Genomic DNA, 20,500 nt, shown 5'->3' with positions numbered 1-20,500 from the left:
TGTCTATCTACCTACCTATCCATCCACCAACCCATCTTATCTGTAAGTTCATCCATCTATTTATCCTATCTATCTATCTATCTATCTATCTCTATCCATCTGTATAATCTATCCATCACATATATCTACTCTCTCTATGTACCCATTCATCCAGACCCTGAGCGTGTTCCTCTGCACCCAGCTGGCCTGATGCCAGGTTTGGCTGGCTGCCCAGGCACGGGAGAGGCACCCAGGCTGTGGGGATTGGTTGGCCCAGCCCAGTCCAGCCCAGCCCAGCCTCCCACAGACTTCCCTACATCAAGAGCCAGAATCAAACACCTCCCAGCAGAAGGAGAGAGGAGGTTGTGTGGGACAAGCTGCTCCTGACAGAAGGTGCCAGGTTGCGGGTGGCGGGCCTCGGGGGTCCTAGCCTGGGATGGAGAGGGGCATTGCTCAAGGCCCAGGCAGCTCCCGGGTGCTGGCCTGGAGAAGGGGTGGTTTCCTGGTAACTGAAACCAAACCCCTGGCAACCTCCGAGTGATTCAGCCTGGGCCTTTCTGGACTTTAATCAGTCTCTGTGTCCCTCTCTCTCCCATTCTCAGTGCTTACCAGGTCACTGGAGGCCACTGGGCTGCTGGGCCTTTCTGAACTTTATTTCTCAGCCCGTCCCTGAGCCTCCCTGCTCTACCTCCAGCACTGGCCGTCCCTGCCCCTCTCCGCTGTCCCCTGAGCTCCCCTGGCTCTTCCCTGGGCCTCAGGACCTCACCCTCCATCCCGTCCCCCCTGCAGGATGTCACAGCTGAGCCTGTCCTGGCTGGGCCTCGGGCCGGTGGCAGCGTCCCCGTGGCTGCTCCTGCTGCTGGTTGGGGCCTCCTGGCTGCTGGCCCGTGTCCTGGCCTGGACCTACACCTTCTACGACAACTGCCGCCGGCTCCAGTGTTTCCCGCAGCCTCCAAAACTGAGCTGGTTTTGGGGACACATGGGCCTGGTGAGTGTGGCAGCAGGCTGGATCTGGGGTCTCAGGGTGGATGGACTTCCTGAGGGGTAAGAATGAGGCTCAGGGAGTGGGGGTGAGGGGGTGGGCTGGGATCTGAGGTCTCAGAGGAGCAGGGGAGGCGTCCTACTCATTCCTCGGCTTGTTCACTCATTTCTGTGCTATGCCAACCCAAGCCCCCTTCACCACCCTGTCCCCCCACTCCTAGCCTGCATTGAATCCTTTTCCTGCCTGTGTTTCCACATTAGTTCCCCTCTGCAGGGCTCCTGGGCAGGGGCTTGGGTGCACAGAGAGGCGAGCCCCTGGCGTTCCCACATTCTCCACTGCTGGACTCGAGGCCTCCTGCGCCCACTGTCCAGGGTCCTCTCCCTGCCTGGCCTATTTCCTAAGATGAGGGTACAGCTGAACCAGAGAAGAGGTGTGGGCTGTCTCCCACCTCCACCACATCCTCTTATCTTACTTTTCCTCTTATCTCCCTGATAAAAGTTGGCCAAACCCAGATAAAAGTTGGCCACTCACTTCCCCTTTCAGAAGCCTCCCCTGACCTTTCTCCTCCCCCGTACCTTGCCCTCTGGCTTAGACCTGCTCTCCCCTTTGGGGGATGTGGTCTCAGTCTACTCATTGCCAATGGCAGGATTGAAGGACGTGTCAGTTTATCAGGTGAAGTGGAAGGGTGCATGGGACGCACTATCACAGAGCCTGGTGCAGAAGCTGCTCCCAGGTGGAGCCAATGTCCTGATGGACAGTTAGAGTCACCGCTGCCCCCTAGTGGCTGTTGAGAAGGGAAGGTACCCTGTGTGCAGAACCCTCTCCATGGGAGGAACTGAACCTGTGTCGACCAGCCGGGATATGAAGGGATGTGGGGACAAGCCTTAGGGACATGTCCTGAGGCCATACTGCTCTCCACAAATCTCCCCTGTGAGGACCTCCTCATATGGCTGCCTCTGGGCTGACATGACTCCCAGAACAAGAAAATCTTTCCTCTCAAGTTAAGTGGGTCTCTGTGGGCAGAGAGTGTGTCTTCTCCCTCTGCCCTGGGATGCACCCTTGGGACTTGGAGATGGCCCTGAGAGAGATAGAGCAGAAGGAATGTAGACAGATGGATAGATAGATAGATAGATAGATAGATACACAGATAGGATGGATAGATGGATGGATGAATAGATGACGAATAGGTAGGTAGAAAGATTAACATTAGGATAGATGAATGCATGGATACATGGATGCACAGAAAGGATGGATGGTTGGATGGATGGGTGGACATATAGAGTAGATAGGATGGATAGATTAGGTAGAGAGAGAGAGATGCACAGATAGGATGGATGAATAGATGATAGGATAGATGGATGCTTGGGCACATGGATGCACAGATAGGATGGATGGATGGATGGATAGATTGATAGAGTAGATAAGATGATAGACTAGGTAGATAGAGTAGATATATGTGATGGATAGATAGCTATTAATAGATGATAGATAGATAGGATAAATAGATGGATGGAGGAATGTAGAGATAAGATGGATTGATGGATAGATGGGTAGGCAGATAGATATACAGATAGAGAAATTAGATAGATAGAATGAATAGATTAGATAGACACACACACCCAGAAATAATGTTAGATCAGCTATCTGGGCATCCTGTAGCCCAGTCAAGTGGACACCTAGAATTAACTATCACAGGAGGTGACGGCCCCTGCCTTGCTTGCAGGTCAACCCCACAGAGGAGGGCATGAGAGTTCTGTCTCAGCTGGTGGCCACCTACCCCCAGGGCTTTAAATCCTGGATGGGCCCCATCACCCCCATCCTCAGTTTGTGCCACCCTGACATCATCCGGTCTGTCATCAACGCCTCAGGTACCATGTGGAACCCCTGGTGGTGGGTGCTGTGGTACATTTGAAGCCTGCAAGTCCCTCTATCCCCAAGCTCCTGTGTGGCCCCTGAGGTACTCTGGCCTCTCCTTTCCTTCCCTCTCAGCCATCTTCCTCTTTCTTCCTTGTATTCACCAATTCCCATCTCAGCGTCTCCTCTCTCCATTGCTCTCTGACTCCCCATTCTGTGCTCTGGGCTGCCCTGGGGTCCCGAGATACCTCAACCCAAGGCCTTGTTCTGGAGGAACCCCCAAGCTTAAGGAGATGGCTTTTGATAGAGACATCCCCAACTTCATGGGGTCAAGAAAGGGCCAGAGGGAGATGGATGACAGCCCAGGGAAGAACAAGGTCTTCACTGGGGAAGTCTGGAAGGCTTCCTGGAGCTGTGTCTGGAGCAATGAGTAGGAATGTTTGAAAGGAGAGTGTGGGGTGATGCAGTCGGGCATCGTTAGTGTTCAAGGTCCCGTGCCAGGCCTAACATCATCTTGCCTGTCCCAAAGCCCTGAACAACGAGGAAGGCTTGTGGCTGGTGGAGGATACAGGCTGCTATTTCCTTGACACCCCCCCCGCCGGTGGGTCAATTCCTTCTACTGCATCCTATAGCCTGTCTGCTCTAAGTTCATTGCTCTCCTGCTGCAGGCCCTAGGAATCTCCAAAAAGAGACTCTCCCCCAGCTTGGGTCCCTTTCCTTGACCCCTGTGCTTCCCATCTTTGGACAGACCAGGCCAAGCAGGGGAATGGGCAGCATCCTGCAGAGACCGTGGGTCTGACCTCAAAATGCTGAATGACTCTGGGCTTGTTCCCAGCTGTCTCTGGTTATTGAGGTCTCTTTCAGTTGTGGTGGAAACCCAACCTGGTGTGGTCTAAGCAAAGAAAGAGAATCTATTGACTTTAAAGTCCAGGGAGGGTGGCCTTCAGGCATGGCTGGATCTAGGTCTCATACAATGTCACTGGGAATCTGTTTTCCTCTCTTGGCTTTAGCTTTCTCCATTTCACTTTTCCTTTCAAGGCAGTCTTTTCCTCATGACGTCAAGGATGAGTCCCAGAAGCTCAGTTCCCATGGGAAAGCCCGCATTTCCCCCAGAGTTCCCAGAAGTGGCCTGTGATTTACTTGTCCTGGCCTTGGTCACAGGACCAGTTTTTCCTCCAGTCCCTCTGTCTCTAATGGCCCAGTCTTGGCAGGTCTGAGGATTCCAGAGCTACTGTTTTGGGGACACAAAGAAATTTGATGGTTAAGAACTCAGGCCATGGATACAGACAGACCTAGCCTTAGGCCTCAGGCTTATGGTCTGGGACTGTGGGTAGTGACTTTATCATCCAGAGCCTCAGTCGCTGCATCTGGAAAATGGGATGAATACACCCAGGGAATGTGGTGTGTGACTCCACGTGGGGAAAGACCTTTTCTGTCCGTGTCACTGAAGGACTGGAGAGTCCTGCATGGAGGATGTGAGGAGGAAGCTCACGGGGCTCGGCACTGAGAGGAGGATGAGATGCCGCTTGAAATTCTCAGGGTGAGGGTCTCGACCTCCTCCCTGCAGAGCCTTCTCTCTGACAGCCCAGGAGAGCATGAACTGGGTCCTGTGTGTTTTTCTCCAGATTCACAGCTCGGAGGAAGGTCTCCTTTACACACAAAGCCTGGCGTGCACTTTTGGGGATGTGTGCTGCTGGTGGGTGGGGCCCTGGCACGCGATCGTCCGCATCTTCCACCCCACCTGCATCAAGCCTGTGCTCTTTGCTCCAGGTAGACACCGTGCTGGCCACGCTTTGCCCACAGCTGGGGTCTCTGTGCTGCCTCCAGCTGGTCCTGTGCCCACATGCAGACAGGAGGGGCCGTGGTGGAGATGCCACTGCCTCCATCTCCGCTGGACTTCCACCTGTCTGACCTCCGTTCCTGTTTGCTCATGTCTAGGGCGTGTCTCCATGATGGCTGTTATATGGTCAGGTCTGCCATATGGCCACGTCTTGTCACGTGTACACTTACACCTGGGTCCTGGTCACGTCTGAAAGATGTTATGCTTGGTTACATCTGGTATAGCATGGTATAGCATTACAACCGGGTCATGTAGAGCTGGTCACGTGAGGGGCTCATCTGTAACCAAGGACATTTGGGGCATGTGAGGCCTGTCTAGCTGTCGTCTGAGATGCTGTTCGACATTGTCATTTTCTCCTGCTGGTCACATCTGGGCCATGTTTGGCGCTTGTATGAGGTCTGGGACTCACGGTCTGTACACGAACTGTCTGAGACAGTATTTGAGTCTTTTCCGAGGCGTGTGTTATAGTATGTTTGGGTCATGCCTGAGGAACCATCTGGGTCACATGTGGGCTATGTCTGGGACATTAAAGATACCGTATTTATCTTCTATCTGGAGCCTGTGTGTGAAGCACGCATTTACGGTGTTAGTGTTACTAGTGTTAGAGCATCTCATGTGCATGTCAGAGCATGCTGTTTCTTGTTGGGAATTGTGATGTGTTTTGTGACATGTCAGGACATGTGAGCACATGTCAGGGTCATGCTCCATGTCCCAGGGCCGTGTCAGAAGATGACTTGTTAGAAGATGTCAGAGAGTGCTGGGGCGGACAGGGCATCCTAGGTCCTTGTGAAGGCATTTTGCAGAGTGCTGAGCTATGCTCAGGGGTTGCAGAACACGTTAGATCATGTAGGAGGCATGCTGGAGCCCTGACGTAGCTCCTCCATGCCATGTTAGGCAGCGCCATTGCTGTGCTGTGCTGCGTTAGCCTGGGCTGCTCTTCTCCCCTCCCCCATCCTCCCTTCTTCCTCTTCCCTCGGCTCCCTTCCTGCTATGCGGGGCTTGGAGGCGGAGAAGCGCAAACCTCTGGCTGGGAGCCTCCCCCCCACCCTCAATGTCCCTCCTTTTCCTGCCTCCATGGCCCCTGAATGTCCTCATTTATGTCAGCCGCCACTGCACCAAAGGACAAGTTCTTCTACAGCTTCCTGAAGCCCTGGCTGGGTGAGTATCTGCAGGTGAATAGGATTGGGAACCACTTGGGGGGCCAGGGGAGAGTGCTGCCTTTGACCCAAGACCCTTGGCTGCCCTGCCAGGGGATGGGCTCCTGCTGAGTGCCGGTGACAAGTGGAGCCGCCACCGCCGGATGCTGACGCCCGCCTTCCACTTCAACATCCTGAAGCCCTACATGAAGATTTTCAATGAGAGCGTGAACATCATGCATGTGAGTTCTTTGAAGCCAGGGTCCCAGATGCAGCCTTGGGGTGAGGGGACCACAGAGAGATGTGGTCTGGAATTTTGTCTCTGCTGAGTGGCGTTGGGCCGTTGCTCTTCCCCTCTGAGCCTTGGTTTCCTCATCTGTAAAATGGGAAAAATAATCCCTACTTAAAAGATGGTCGAGGTGATGTAACAGAGTCACGCCCCTGGTGCACAGTAGGCGACCAGAAGATGTCTGTTTCTATGTTTCCATCTTCCAAGCCCTGTAAACTGAAGAGGGTCATGACGACAATTGCATAGCAGCTGGTACTAAGAAACTGCTTGAAAACGCAGTGGTTTAAAACAATAAGGGTTTATGGTTGCTAATAAGTCTGTAGGACAGTTGGTGGCCTCTGGATGTGGAAGGGATCACTCCTGGTACTGGTCAGGTAGGCAGCCTTGCAGGTGTTGGCTGAATTCTCTCACGTTTGGGTTTTACCTGGGACATGATTGGGTTCTCTCACATGTCTAGGTTTGGCCTCAGCTGGGACCCCTGGATATTCCTCTCTGTGATTGTCTCCTTCCAGTAGGCACCCCACGGTTTACAATGCAGGCAGGTTTCCAGGTAGGGAGACAAGGCTCAGCTTCATTAGTTATTTCCTCATCACTTTCACCACATTGCATTTTGACATCGAAAACCTAAAGTCCAACACAGAATCAAAGGCAGGGGGTAAAATAGGCTCTGTCTATTCATGGGAGTTGCTGAAAAATCACATTGCAAAGGGTGTGGATATGGGGGAAAGGGAAGAATTGGGGCGAACGCTTTGTGAAGTGTCTAGGGTTTTTAGAAAAACTTGCAAATTGATAAGTTAGCTTGTTACTGTTTCATAAATTCTTACAGAAAGACAAGAGACTCCTGGTTCAGAGACAAAGGAGAGTTTACTACTCCTGACACAGAGAGCATGTGTTTCTTATTAGATTGCAGTTTTTTCTCCAAGCTTCCCAAATCCCATGGGCTGACACAGGTGTGCTTCTATAAATGCCTGCTGACATAGTATATTGCATTACAGAAAAGGAGCATTAAGCTTAGGGAATCTGCTTTATAGCAAGCAAAAGCAACCTGTCCAGGGGGAGTCATTACCTTATCCCTGAGTTATTCTCTGCAAACACAACTGTAAGACATTTTCCATGTTAAGGACACCAGTGTCTTGCATTCATGACATGTCCACAAAGGATGCCCAGGAGTCATGGAAGACTACCTCTTCCAAAACAGGGATATTTTTGATATCAGTTTATGTGGGAAGTAAAAGTTCCTCTTCAAAGTTTCCTTTCTTGTTAAAGAACAAATTTGCTCTTAACTCTTTGTTAAGCCATATCCTAAGTATGTCTTAAACATGCCGTGCTTATAGATACGTAGTATATTCTATGTGCTTGTACTTTAAGCAAGATATCTGTGCTGGATGGGCTCACAGCCATGTCCCAGCTTGCAGCCTATGCCTGGTACCTGTTTAAAAAAGTTTTAAGTTATTAGCCAATCGAGTTTTAGTTTAGATTGTAAGTTCTGGCTCCAACAAACAGAGAACAGACACAGCAGTAAGGACAACCGCAAATGCATAAGGGATAGATATGTCTGCCTTTTCTTTGTTCATTGTACTCTCATGGCAAGATGGCTAGCAAGTCTACCCTTCCTACAGGAAGGAAAATTTGCTTGCGGAGAGACCCTTTGTCTCAGTGCTGGCACCGAGCATCTGTTTCCAACAATTTATAACAAAGTAGGTGAGGAAATCCAACATTTATTAAGCACTCACCATATGCCAGAAACAATGCCATGTGCCCATTCCAAGATATGTGCATATATTTTGTGATTTGATTTTAACAACTCTGTGAAGGAGAGATTAGGTATTTCTGCCCCATGGTAGAAGATAAAACTGCAGGTCTGAGAGATTTGGGAGCTAACTCAAGCTCACCTGGCAATGAGCGAGCTTGACGTGGCGGAATAGTGTTTCTAACATGAATTATATGGCTCCAAAGCACATCATCTTAACTGTTCCTGAGGATTTGACATGTGGGATGTAGGGGAGGGTAAGGAGTTGACTATTGGCATGCGGAGCACAGGAGACAGAGCTGGAACTTGAACCTAGGTCTCTTGACTCTCAATCTTGGGTCTTCGTCTCTTAATAGTAACAGCTTTTGCCCCCACCATAAACTCCTCCCTGGAGAGGGGTCCCTGGGGAGAAGATAAAGAGGCTTATTCTGGGGGTTCCCTCTTGGTGGTTGGGGTTTGAGAGATGCTCAAGGAAGCAAGGGACCTGCACCAGCTCTGTCCCCTTCTCTGAGTAGGCCAAGTGGCAGCGCCTGGCCTCAGAGGGCAGTGCCCGTCTGGACATGTTTGAGCACATCAGCCTCATGACCTTGGACAGCCTGCAGAAATGCGTCTTCAGCTTTGACAGCCATTGTCAGGAGTGAGTTCTTGCCCAGGGTCTGGGATCTTGGGACACGGACCCAAGCTGGGTAGATGGGGGAGGGAGGACTGAGCATGGAAATCAGGAGAGCCTTCCTGGAGGAGTTTTGTTACAGCTGATCCTTGAAGGACTGGCATGAGCTTTATTTTGAGTTTTCCAGGAGCCATTGAAAGGGTTGGAACTGGTGGGTATAGTCAGAGCGGGTCTCTGTCAGGGACTGACTATAATGCAGCACGAAATGGACTTAAAATGGATGCAAAGAGGCTAGTGTGGAAGCTGGACCATCGACCAGGTGGAGGGGAGTACATTCTAAGGTTTGTGTACAGTTTCAAGGAGAAGGGGCAGGACTGTGTACTGGGAGGGAGAGAGAAGTATAATGTGCAAGCTGTTCTGGGTGCCTAGTGGCATGGAGGCATCTTACAGAGACGGGATGCAGGGTAAGAAGAGAGCTTGGACAGTCAATCTCATGCTGATTCCCACCCTGTATGGGAGGGGTCATCTGTTCCTGGATATGTGTTTGCCCATAGGAGGTAGCTCCTGGCTGCTGGTGGGAGGTGCTCCTGGGGTTTCAGGTGTGTTAAATTGTTGCCTCCCTTTCCGCCCTTATCCTGCAGGAAGCCCAGTGAATATATTGCCGCCATCTTGGAGCTCAGTGCCCTTGTGTCAAAAAGACATCATGAGACCCTCCTGCACTTGGACTTCCTGTATTATCTCAGCCCCAATGGGCGGCGCTTCCGCAGGGCCTGCCGCCTGGTGCACGACTTCACAGATGCCGTCATCCGGGAGCGGCGCCGCACCCTCCCTAGCCAGGGTGTTGACGACTTCCTCCGAGCCAAGGCCAAGTCCAAGACTTTGGACTTCATTGATGTGCTCCTGCTGAGCAAGGTGGGCTTCTCTGGGATCTGAATTCAAGAAGCAGAAGGGAGCTTTATGCAAAATGTCACATGAAAGAATTGAACTTGGTCCAAAGGGCACTGGGCAGCTATGGAAGGTGATTGAGGAAGCGAGGGACATGTCAGAGACAGGTTTTAGAGATGACTGTGGAGTGCACCTAGCAGGAAACTGCTAGGTTTGAAACTGACAAGTCTGAGAGTTTGCTCCATTACAAGTTAGTGAGCTAATTGCCACATTTTAATTTATATATCTCCGTCTGTATCTATGGCTGGGTTTATGTCTATATTGTGCCTGTGTCTTTCTATATCTTTGTCTGAGTTTGTGTCGCTATGACTATGCTATGTTTATGTCTGCTTTTGTCATTGACCATATCATACGTCTTTGTCCTTGTCTTTATCTGTTCTGTGCCTTTGTCCTGACTTTTCTTTTCTTTCTTTTGCTCTTGTTGCCCAATCTGGAGTGCAATGGTGCTGTCTCGGCTCACTGAAACCTCCGCCTCCTGGGTTCAAGTGATTCTCCTGCCTCAGCCTCCTGAGTAGCTGAGATTACAGGCATGAGCCACCATGCCCAGCTAATTTTGTATTTTTAGTAGAGACATGGTTTCTCCATGTTGGTCAGGCTGGTCTTGAACTCGTGACCTCAGGTGATCCACCGACCTTGGCCTCCCAAAGTACTCGGATTACAGGCATGAGCCGCTGCGCCTGGCTTGTCCTGTCTTTCTATGTCTATGTTGATGTCTCTGTCTTTGTTTATATTTTCATCCATGTCTATGTCTATATGCATGTCTGTGTCCGTGTCTGTGTCAATGTGTTTCTGTCTTTGTCTCAGTGTATGACTGTGTCCATGCTTTTTCTCTGTGTCTATCACTATGTCTTCATCTACGGCTATGTCTGTGTCAGTGCCACATCTGTATCTCTGTTTGTGCCTGTGTCTGTTTTCGTCTATGTTTATGAGTATTTGTGTCTGTGTGTTTCTATGTCTATGTCTTTGTCTATGTTTATGTCTATGTGTATGTATGTATCTGTGTCGGTTTCTAAGTCTATGAATTTGTCTATGTGTGTGCATGTGTCTGTGTGTCTGTGTTTATGTCTATGTGTGTGTCTGTGTGTTTCTATGTCTATGTCTTTGTCTATGTGTATGTCTATGTGTATGTGTGTGTCTGTGTCGGTTTCTAAGTCTATGACTTTGTCTATGTGTGTGCGTGTGTGTTGGTGTCTGTGTCTGCTTCTGTGTCTGTGTCTGTGTCTGTGTGTCTATGCCTATGTGTATGTGTGTGTCTGTGTCGGTTTCTAAGTCTATGACTTTGTCTATGTGTGTCTGTGTCTGTGTCTATGTGTATGTCTATTGTGACAGATGCATTAAACTTCTGGATCAGAGCAGCCCATGTCTTGCTCACAGCAATACTATCAGCCAGAGTAGAATTCTGGCACTGACTCTCCATCCCCAAGTAGTCCGTAGACTTACAACCCGAATGTCTCCAGGGAGATGAGATTCTCTGGATTTACCACTCTAGAATGCAAGCAAATATCTCTGGAGCAATACTTAATCTCTAATTTCCAAGGCAAATTGGCATTTAATTATCCTGTAACCCAGGTTGCCAGTAACCTTTTCTCAGAAAGTTGTCATCATGCAGAAACACAAAAGCATTCATGGGTCATTGAGTCTTCCCAATAGGGACCCAAGAGGAGACAAGGAAGCCAGGGAGGAAGCCCATGGGGTGGGGGCTCTGGCCATAGCGACCAAGAGGGGTCTAGGAGTGCAAGATGGACTTAGGTTCCTGGAAAGAGGATGAATCTTCAGAGATTGTCTCAGTAAGACTCAAGAGCCTTCAGAGCTGGTGTGACTTTTTATGGTGGGGTGCTTGCGGGGATTATTGCCTTCTCTCCAGGATGAAGATGGGAAGGAGTTGTCTGATGAAGACATAAGAGCAGAAGCTGACACCTTCATGTTTGAGGGTGAGAGTCCCAATGTGGGACTATAGGGGGACCGGGATCTCTCCATTCCAGGAATGTGTTGGGTGGACCCCCTCATCCTTCCTATGCCCCTTCCCCCATCCTCCCTGAGGTCCTCAGTCTATGGGTGCTGTCCACCTTCAGGTGCTGAAGCAGCCCAGAGACCCAATCCTGTCTTGCTGCCCCTCAGGCCATGACACCACGGCTAGTGGTCTCTCCTGGGTCCTCTACCACCTTGCAAAGCACCCAGAATACCAGGAGCGCTGCAGGCAGGAGGTGCAAGAGCTTCTGAAGGGCCGTGAGCCTAAAGAGATTGAATGGTGAGTGAGGGTGCTGGTGGCTGTTCCTGAGCCCCTCTCATTGGCTCTGCTCTCCAGGTGGGGAGGGGAGGAAGAGTTGATTCAGCCACTATTGCTTAGCAGGAATAGGAGCAGAGGATCACAGGCAGGGGAAAGGTTGCAAGCCCTTAGGAGTGAAAGACCCGGGCTGCTGAGAGAATTGGTGATGATATGTGAGGACAGATAACGCCACTTAGCACATGTTCAGCAAACGAACTTCCCCTCCACTCTCTTCCTTTTCTCCCAGAAATAATATAATTTTTTCGAATATCTTCACTTCTTGAGTGTTTGCTCTTCTGTTGCCTAATTCCTACCCTCCTGTCCAGCCCGGGGATTAATAAGGGAGACGTGGAGGTAAACGTCATCCATTCTTGTCCAGAAGACCTGCACCATGCATCCATCCAGTCCTCGTTCAGCAGATGCTCCCACGCTGCACTTCACCCCCACATCTGCGCACAGCATCTTTCTGTGCTCTGGAGACCTGGGAAGGACCCAACCCAGGGTTCTGTTTTCCAGGTGCTCCCAGCCTGGTGGGGGAACTGTCCCTGGTCAGGACACTCGCAGCCCACATGGGCAGGGATGGGGCTTACAGTAAGAGAAGCATGACTGGGGGGCATGGAAAGTGTCTCAGTTGAGAGCCTGAATAATGATCAGTAGCTAATTGGGTACAGTTGGGGAACAGTGCTCTAGGTCAACAAGACTGCCTCCGGTCTTCAGTGGAGGAAGAGAGAGAGAGAGGCAGAGAAAGAGAGAGGCAGAAAGAGAGAGAGAGAGAGAGAGAGAGAGAGAAGGGTAGGAGCAGAAGGAGAAGGAGAAGGTGAGAGAGAGGGAGAGACTGAGTCGTAGTGAGATGATGAAACTGGAGATGATAGCAGGGGCTGTCTGCAGAAGCCTTGGGGAAAATGTTAATGGTTTTAGTTTTAACCCAAGGGCAATAGGGATCCATGGGAAGTGTTTGAGCAGGAGAGGGACAGGTCAGATCTGGGTACCAGGAAGCTCTTTCTAGGGCTAGTGTGGAGGGTGAGTGCAGGTGCTGGTGGCTGTTCCTGAGCTCCTCTCATTGGCTCTGCTACCCAAGTGGGGAGGGAAGGAAGAGTTGTTTCTTTATTTTTCTTTGTAAAGAAAACTACAATACATTCTACAACTGGTACAGGAGAGGCAGGCAGATCACAAGGTCAAGAGATCGAGACCATCCTGGCCAACTTGGTGAAACTCTGTCTCTACTAAAAATACAGAAATTAGCTGGGCATGGTGGCACATGCCTATAGTCCCAGCTACTTGGGAGACTGAGGCAGGAGAATCACTTGAACCCAGGAGGCAGAGGTTGCAGTGAGTTGAGATCTCACCACTGTACTCCGGCCTGGTGACAGAGTGAGACTCCATGTCAAAAAAAAAGAAGAAAAAGAAAAAAAGAAATTTATTTTCATTCTTTCCCAGTGGTGGAATTTCTGGGTTTTATGGCAGTTCTAGTTTTAGTTTCTTGAGGAACCTCTGTGCTATTCTCTACAGTGGCAGTACTAACTTATATTCCCACCAACAGCGTGTGAGAGCCCCCTGTCTCCACATTCTCACCGGCATCCACCACTGCCTGTTGTTCTGATAAAAGCCATTTTAACTGGGATGACATGACATCTCATTGTGGTTTTGATTTGCATTTCTCTGACAATGAGTGACATTGAGCATTTTTCCAACTACCTGTTGGCCATTTATATGTTTTCTTTTAAGAAATGTCTACTCAGATCTTTTCAGATTTTTTTCCCTATTGAGTTGTTAGAGCCGCTTATATATTCTGGTTATTATTCGCGTGTCAGATGGGTAATTTGAGAATATTTTCTGCCATTCTGTGGGTTGATTCTTCACTTTGTTGATTGTTCCCTTTGCTGCGGAGAAGCTTTTTACCTTGATGGGATCTGATTTCTCTATTGCTTGTGCTTTTGAGGTCGTACATAGAAAATCTCTGACCAGAGCCATGTCCTGGAGTGTAAAACCCAGATTTCAAGCAGAATGATCAATTTGGTTAAAAGAAAGGGTTCAAAAATTTTTATCATAAAAACGAGCCTTCTTATTAAGAAGTCACCTTAGCAGTGACTCCAGTCAATAGTTTTCTGTGTATTCTTCCAGAAAATGGCTATTTTGATGCCCACATTTATATGAACTCATAGTGTTTTTTATTTATGTGAACACATATTGTATTTCTCTTTGTAAATAAAACTACAAAATAGATGCAGGTCTGCACATTATATGTTATAATGAGATCTTATTTTTCTGAAAATATGAGTTTTGGAAAATTTGTTTTTAAATTTGTTCCTTCATTGATACATTTTAATAATATGTATTAGAGGTACAGTGTGATGTCATGATGCATGTATACAACCTGAAATTATTAAATCAAGGTAATGAACAAATCCATCACCTCATGTATTTATCATCTCTGTGTTGAGAACATTTGAAATTTACTCTCTCAGCGATTTCAACTAATACAATACATTGTTCACTAAAGGCACCACACTGTGCAGCAGGTCTCAAAAACTTACCCTCTTGTCTAACTGAAGCTTCTACCCTTTGACCATTATCTCACCCTTCCCTGTCCCTCCCCTAGCCCTGGCCTCTGGTAACGACCATTCTACTCCCATTTCTATGAGCTCGACTATTTTAGGTCCCAAGATAAGTAAGATCACAGTGTGTTTGTGTTTCTGAGCCTGGCTTATGTGAGACAATGTATTGTGAACAATATATTGTATTAGATGAAATTGCTAAGAGAGTAAATAGATAGATGATGGACAGATAATAGATAGATAGATGGTATCTCATTGTGGTTTTAATTTCCATTTCTCTGACAATTAGTGACATTGGGCTTTTTTCCATCTACCTGTTGGCCATTTGTATGTTTTCTTCTAAGAAACATACCAATATTTCTATTATCTATCTATCATCTATGTATCTCTGTATTATCTATGTATCTATTATGTATCTCTCTACACCTATCATCTCTCTATCATCTACATATCTCTGTATCTATTATCTTTCTATATCTATAATCTATTACCTATCATCTCTGTATCTATTATCTGTGTATATATGTATCTATTATCTATCTGTCTCTCTATATCTATCATCTACATATCTCTGTATCTATCTTTTATCTATGTATCTATGTATCTATTATCTATCTTTGTATATCTATTATCTCTCTGTCATCTATCTATATCTATGTATCTGTATCTTTCATCTATGTATATATGTATGTATCTATCATCTATCCTCTATCAAGCCATCATCTTTCTCTAAATCATTCATTTTCATAAATATATATCCTATTTGTTTGCCATTTTACGTGTACATATGTATGTATTTGTAACTTTTTTCACTCAACAATGTACCTTAATGCAATTTTTTCTGAGTACTGAATATTTGATTCCTTATTTTATTCAATTTATTCCTATGTTGAAGGCACATACACATTTTCAATGACAGTAGATATTTCCATTTGGCCTTCCAGAGTGTCTGCACTGATTTGCCTTCTAGCCTGTGGTATGTGATCCCTACTTCCTCCTTTTGTGTAGCTGTATAGTATTCCATTGTGTGGATGCTTACCTAAACATCTTCCCAGCAGTGTATACGTGGCTTGTTCCCAGCCTTTTGCTGAAAGTGGACATGAGGCAGTCAGCATATGTGCACAGTGACCATTCCTGACATGTATAAGCATCTCCACAGGACAGATTCTCTGAAGCACAATTGCTGAATCCAAGACCGATTGCATTGTACGATTTTAATTATCATTGCAAATCTTTCCTATTAGCTGAATTTGATGGTGCAAGCTTTCCCATAACTTCATCAATACTACTAATGTTTTATGAAATTTTAAAATCTATGCCAATCTTCGTATTTCTCCTTTTGCTGAACATTGTTTTAAATAAGAGTGTGGTTGAACATCTCTTGCACATGTTGACGTTAGGTGTTTTCTTTTTATGGAAGTGGTTCCTTTATTATTTTACTTTTTTTTGATTCTTTAAACATATTTACTTTTAAGAATGGTGTGTTAGAATTATGATGGATTACGTTTATAGATTTGTGTATGTTGAACCAGCCTTGCATCCCTGGGATGAAGCTGACTTTATCCTGATGGATGAGTTTTCTGATGTGCTGTTAGATTCAGTTCACTGAAGATTTTCACATCAATGTTCATCATGGATATTGGCCTGAAATTTGCTTTTTTAGTTGTGTCTCTGCCAGGTTTTGGTATCAAGATGATGTTGGTCTCATAAAATGAGTTAGATTTTTTTTTCTGTCTTATGCTGCAAAATATTGCCTTTTAGCTTTCGGAGGGTACTTTTGATTACTATCCTTTATCTCCAAAAACTACTACCTTGAGCACATTCAACTTCTGTGAAGTTCAATTGGTCCACGCTTTTCTTTCACAGCCATGAAATCCATCAGTTTCCCAGGATTTTGTTCTGGGCAGGGGCTCTCTTGATCAAATGTGAAGTTTTCACTTACTCTCCTATCTCTTTCTGAGCTGTCCGTTCTGTTCCATGGGTCTATTTTCTTGTTTTTGCAACAGTGCCACACTATTTTTATTCCTGGGACTTTGTAACAATTCTTTCTAAAAGTTTATTTTGTGACAGGGAGAAAAGGTCTCACTTGCACACAGAGAAGCTGTAGAATTGTGTCTTTGCTCCCTCGATAATGACTGGGGCTGGGGTGTTTCCTTAGGGATGACCTGGCGGTGCTGCCCTTCCTGACCATGTGCGTGAAGGAGAGTCTGCGGTTACATCCCCCGGTCCCAGTCATCTCCCGCCGTGTCACACAGGACGTTGTGGTCCCAGACGGCCGGGTCATCCCCAAAGGTGCCCACAGCCTCGGGGGGAGGAGTCTCCTGAATAGGAAGACGGGCCCCTCAGGCAGGGGGGCCTTGTCCTGACTGCCCCCTTCTCTCCCACAGGCGTTATCTGCCTCATCAGTGTTTTCGGAACCCATCACAACCCAGCTGTGTGGCCAGACCCTGAGGTGCACCCCGCCCCTCCCTCTCCCCGTTTTTGTCCATTTCAAGGCTCCTAGAGGAGGGGGCAGGGTTTTGATCAGGAGAATCCAACATCACCTCCCTCCAAGACACACACAACTCTCTGTCTCCCCAAGGCTGGCGGTCTTGGGAGACCCCACCCAGCAAGCCTCCTTGGTCTCACCTCCAGGTCTATAACCCCTTTCGCTTTGACCCAGAGAACATCAAGGAGAGGTCACCTCTGGCTTTTATTCCCTTCTCGGCAGGGCCCAGGTAAGGGCTGCCTGTGTCTGAGGCGGGGACGGGGTGATGGGTACAGGGGTCTGGGCATGACAGTGGGGAAAAGGAGGACATTGTAGATGGTCCGAGTTCCAGCTCTCCTTCCCGCCCCTCCTCTGGAGTTTACAGGAAAAGGTCCATAGAATAGGGTTGGGTTGATGCTAGGAAGCCCTGTGGGTTGCTCAGAGCCCCCTCCCACCACACCTTGGTCTGGGCTGGGGGCTGGCTCTGGGCTAGGCCTGCAGGATATGCAAGCCCACATGGGACTCCAGGCACGTAGACCTCCCCCAGTGTCTCTTCCTCAAGCTGATCTAGGTGGAATTGACTGACCCAGGCCAGGTTCCCGGCTTGATGGGGCCAGGACTGGGTTCTTGGTTGCAGTCAGAGTTCCCACCCTCTTCTCCCAGGAACTGCATCGGGCAGGCATTTGCGATGGCAGAGATGAAGGTGGTTCTGGCGCTCACGCTGCTGCATTTCCGCGTCCTGCCGGACCACACGGAGCCCCGCAGGAAGCCGGAGCTGGTCATGCGTGCAGAGGGCGGACTTTGGCTGCGTGTGGAGCCCCTGAGCTGAGGTCTGCAGAGACCTACTCTACCCTTCCTAAAATGACCCCTGATTCATCAAAAGTGAGGCATAGAATTACCATATGAATCTATTCCACTGTAAAGCTTTCCATGCTAGATATATACTCAAAATAACTGAGAAAGGTGTTCAAACAAAAAGACGCCTGTGCATGAATGCTCACGGCAGCCCTATTTACAGTAGCCAAGCGATGAAAACAACCCCGATGTAAATATTACCAGATGAAGGCATAAACAAAGTGTGGCCCATCCATACAGTGGAATATTACACAACCATAAAAAGGAATGAAGTACTGATCCATACACTGTGGAAGAACCTTGAATACATGATACTGAATGAAAGACATCACACGAAAGGTCACATAATGTATGATTCTTTAATATGAAATTTCTAGAACAGGCCAATCTGAAGAGATGTAAAGCAGATTGGTGGCTTTCAGGAGCTGTGGGGAGGTGGGACTGAGGAGCCAGTGCTAATCAGGACAGGGTTTCCTCCTGGGATGGTGAAAATGTTCCAGACCCAGATAGTGACGAAGGGAGCATGACATTGTGAGTGCCCTAAATATTATTGAACTGAATACTTTGAAATGGTGAATTTTGTGTTATGTGAATTTTACCTCAATCAGAAAAAATGCTATTTTATCTCACATGTTTTTTTTTTCTGTCTGGGTTGTTCACATAATATATGGTGAGCGTCTTCCCATGACATTAAATCATCTTAGGAAACATTATTTCGTGGTCTTCAACATGTGTATTATCTATGTATCTATCAGTCCAAGTGTTCAAATCAGTCTTAATTTTAAAAAAGACGTTATGTTAGAAAATAAAAGTGCTTTGTCTCACTTCGTAAGAATTATCTTCATACACCATGACTATTAGTAATAAATTGAGTTATTCTTCATCAAGTAACGTTTGGGGTAGAGATCTCATTTTCATAGCAAATAGATGTGCAAATATTCATGTAAGATACAGGTGTTGATAGACACCTTTCATAGAACAGGTGCGGTATGGAAACTCCACAGACATTGAATGTTTTGGTTGTATTAACAGAAGTAGATCACTGAGAAGGGAGAAGGTGACATTTCAGCTCCCCCCCAGGTAAATGCTGATTTCATCCTTACACTGATCTTAAAGATTGGAGATGAATTCACTTGCTCAAGGTCGCTCGGTTAAGTGGGGAGTTGGGAGTGAATCTGAGCAGTGTGGCATCAGATGTCATGCCTTATCAAGAACATGCTTTTCAAAGCAGGTTTCAGCCCTAGGCACATCAGACCACTGGGCACCCCTACAGACTACAGGCACAATCATAGCTTACTGCAACCTCAAACTCCTGACCAAAGTGTTGGGATTAAAGGTGTGAGCCACTCCTCTTGGTCCTACTTTTTTTTTTTTTAAGACAGAGAGTCTTACTGTGTCACCCAGGTTGGAGTGCAGAGGCACCATCTCAGCTCACTGAAACGTCTGCCTCCTGGGTTCCAGCGATTTTCCTGCCTTGGTCTCCCGCTACAGGCACCCACCACCACACCTGGCTAATTTTGGGATTTTTAGTAGAGACAAGGTTTCACCATGTTGGCCAGGCTGGTCTTGAACTCCTTACTCAGGTGATCCACCCGCCTTGGCCTCCCAAAGTGCTTGGATTATAGGCATGAGCCACTGAGCCCAGCCCCCAATTTTTAAATGTAATATCGTTGACCAGAAATACATTCATTAATGTAAAAAATAAAATGCTGGCCAGGCATGGTGGCTCACGCCTGTAATCCCAGAACTTTGGGAGGCAGAAGCAGGTGGATCATGAGGTCAGGAGTTCGAGACCAGCCTGATCAACATGGTGAAATCCTGTCTCTACTAAAAAAAAATACAAAAATTAGCCGGGCATGGTGGCAGGCTCCTGTAATCCCAGCTACTCTGGAGGCTGAGGCAGGAGAATCGCTTGAATCCAGGAGGTGGAGGTTGCAGTGAGCCAAGATCTAGCCATTGCACTCCAGCCTGGGCAACTCTGTCTCAAAAAAAAAAAAAAAAAAAAAGAAAAGAAAAGAAAAGAAAAAGGAAAATTCACCATAAATGTGGCCATAATTACTTACTGTCTCAGAAAACTTGGCTCTTGCAGATCAAAAGCAGGTGTTTTGAAACTGTTATTTGTGTACCTCAGAATTCAGTGGCAAGTTTGTGTGTGTGTGTGTTTGTTTGAGACAGTCTCACTCTGTCACCCAGGCTGGAATGCAGTGGCACGATCTTGGCTCACTGTGACCTCCACCTCCAGGTTCAAACGATTCTCCTGCCTCGACTTCCTGAATAGCTGAGATTACAGGTGCATACCACCACACATGGCTAATTTTTGTATTTTCAGTAGAGATGGGGTTTCACCATGTTGGCCAGGCTGGTCTCAAACTCCTGGCCTCAAGTGATCTGGCTGCCTCGGCCTCCTAAAGTCCTGGGATTACAGGCGTGAACCACCGCAGCTGTCTGTCAAGAATTCTAACGTGTGCTTATTGAATGAGCTCTGCCTGCCCTCTCTGCTGTGCATATAGGAGGCACTTTTTTTCCTGAGAGCGGTGGGGGCACCTGGAGGTGCAAGGAGGTGGGAGGATGAAGGAAACCTTGGTTAATGTCTCCCAATAAGATCCCGCCGCGAGCATCGATCTCTTTTCATAACATAAGAGACTTGGCACCACTGATCTGTGCAGACCCCTCAAACTCCCTTCCCGGCTGCTCTCCCTCCCTGGCTGCACTCCGCCACTCTGGGCTCAATTCTGATTGCCTAATAGACTCAGTCTGTTCTCGTCCCAGGGCCTTTGGATTTGGGTTCCCTGTGCTTGGAATGCTTTTCTCCCAGCTCTTTTGTGACTGAGTCGCCTCTGATGCCAGGATTGGCTGAAATGTCACCTTCTCATCCAGGCTGTTCCTCTTCTATCTAACCACCACCCCCAACCCAGATAATTTTTATCCCATGCTCTTTTTGTCATAGCTTTTTATTGCTCCGAGAGCGTGTT

At 47.7% G+C, this 20,500-nt stretch overlaps 1 protein-coding gene across 4 annotated transcripts; it reads left to right on the top strand.

Annotated features, from left to right (window-relative positions):
- Window positions 1–323: 323 nt before the first annotated feature.
- LOC100412575 (cytochrome P450 4F2) lies at window positions 324–18,416 on the top strand. 4 transcript variants are annotated; one of them, XM_035286042.3, is made up of 14 exons: window positions 324–372; window positions 769–967; window positions 2,685–2,829; window positions 5,760–5,813; window positions 5,906–6,033; window positions 6,538–6,630; window positions 8,346–8,467; window positions 9,082–9,352; window positions 11,250–11,316; window positions 11,504–11,633; window positions 16,365–16,498; window positions 16,594–16,658; window positions 16,841–16,923; window positions 17,337–18,416. In XM_035286042.3, the coding sequence occupies exons 2-14, from the start codon at window positions 770–772 to the stop codon at window positions 17,500–17,502; spliced, it is 1,656 nt and encodes a 551-aa protein (XP_035141933.3). In that variant the 5' UTR covers window positions 324–372; window position 769; the 3' UTR covers window positions 17,503–18,416. The 4 variants fall into 4 exon arrangements, with proteins under 4 accessions (XP_035141933.3, XP_035141934.3, XP_078216058.1 ...); XM_035286043.3 differs by lacking the exon at window positions 6,538–6,630; XM_078359932.1 differs by lacking the exons at window positions 16,365–16,498; window positions 16,594–16,658; window positions 16,841–16,923; window positions 17,337–18,416 and adding an exon at window positions 11,978–12,395.
- The last annotated feature ends 2,084 nt before the right edge of the window (window positions 18,417–20,500 follow it).

This window comes from Callithrix jacchus, chromosome 22 (assembly GCF_049354715.1).
Source record: "Callithrix jacchus isolate 240 chromosome 22, calJac240_pri, whole genome shotgun sequence".
NCBI lineage: Eukaryota > Metazoa > Chordata > Mammalia > Primates > Cebidae > Callithrix > Callithrix jacchus.
Note: the sequence above shows the minus strand (reverse complement) of the source record. Positions and strands in the feature narration are given on the sequence as shown.

What these genes read in the sequence shown, in the direction of transcription:
- LOC100412575 (XM_035286042.3), top strand. Translation starts at nt 770, where the DNA reads ATGTCACAGCTGAGCCTGTCCTGGCTGGGCCTCGGGCCGGTGGCAGCG. An exon ending in TTTGGGGACACATGGGCCTG is followed by an intron (nt 968 to 2,684) that starts GTGAGTGTGGCA and finishes CCTTGCTTGCAG; the next exon opens with GTCAACCCCACAGAGGAGGG. An exon ending in CAATGCAGGCAGGTTTCCAG is followed by an intron (nt 6,631 to 8,345) that starts GTAGGGAGACAA and finishes TTCTCTGAGTAG; the next exon opens with GCCAAGTGGCAGCGCCTGGC.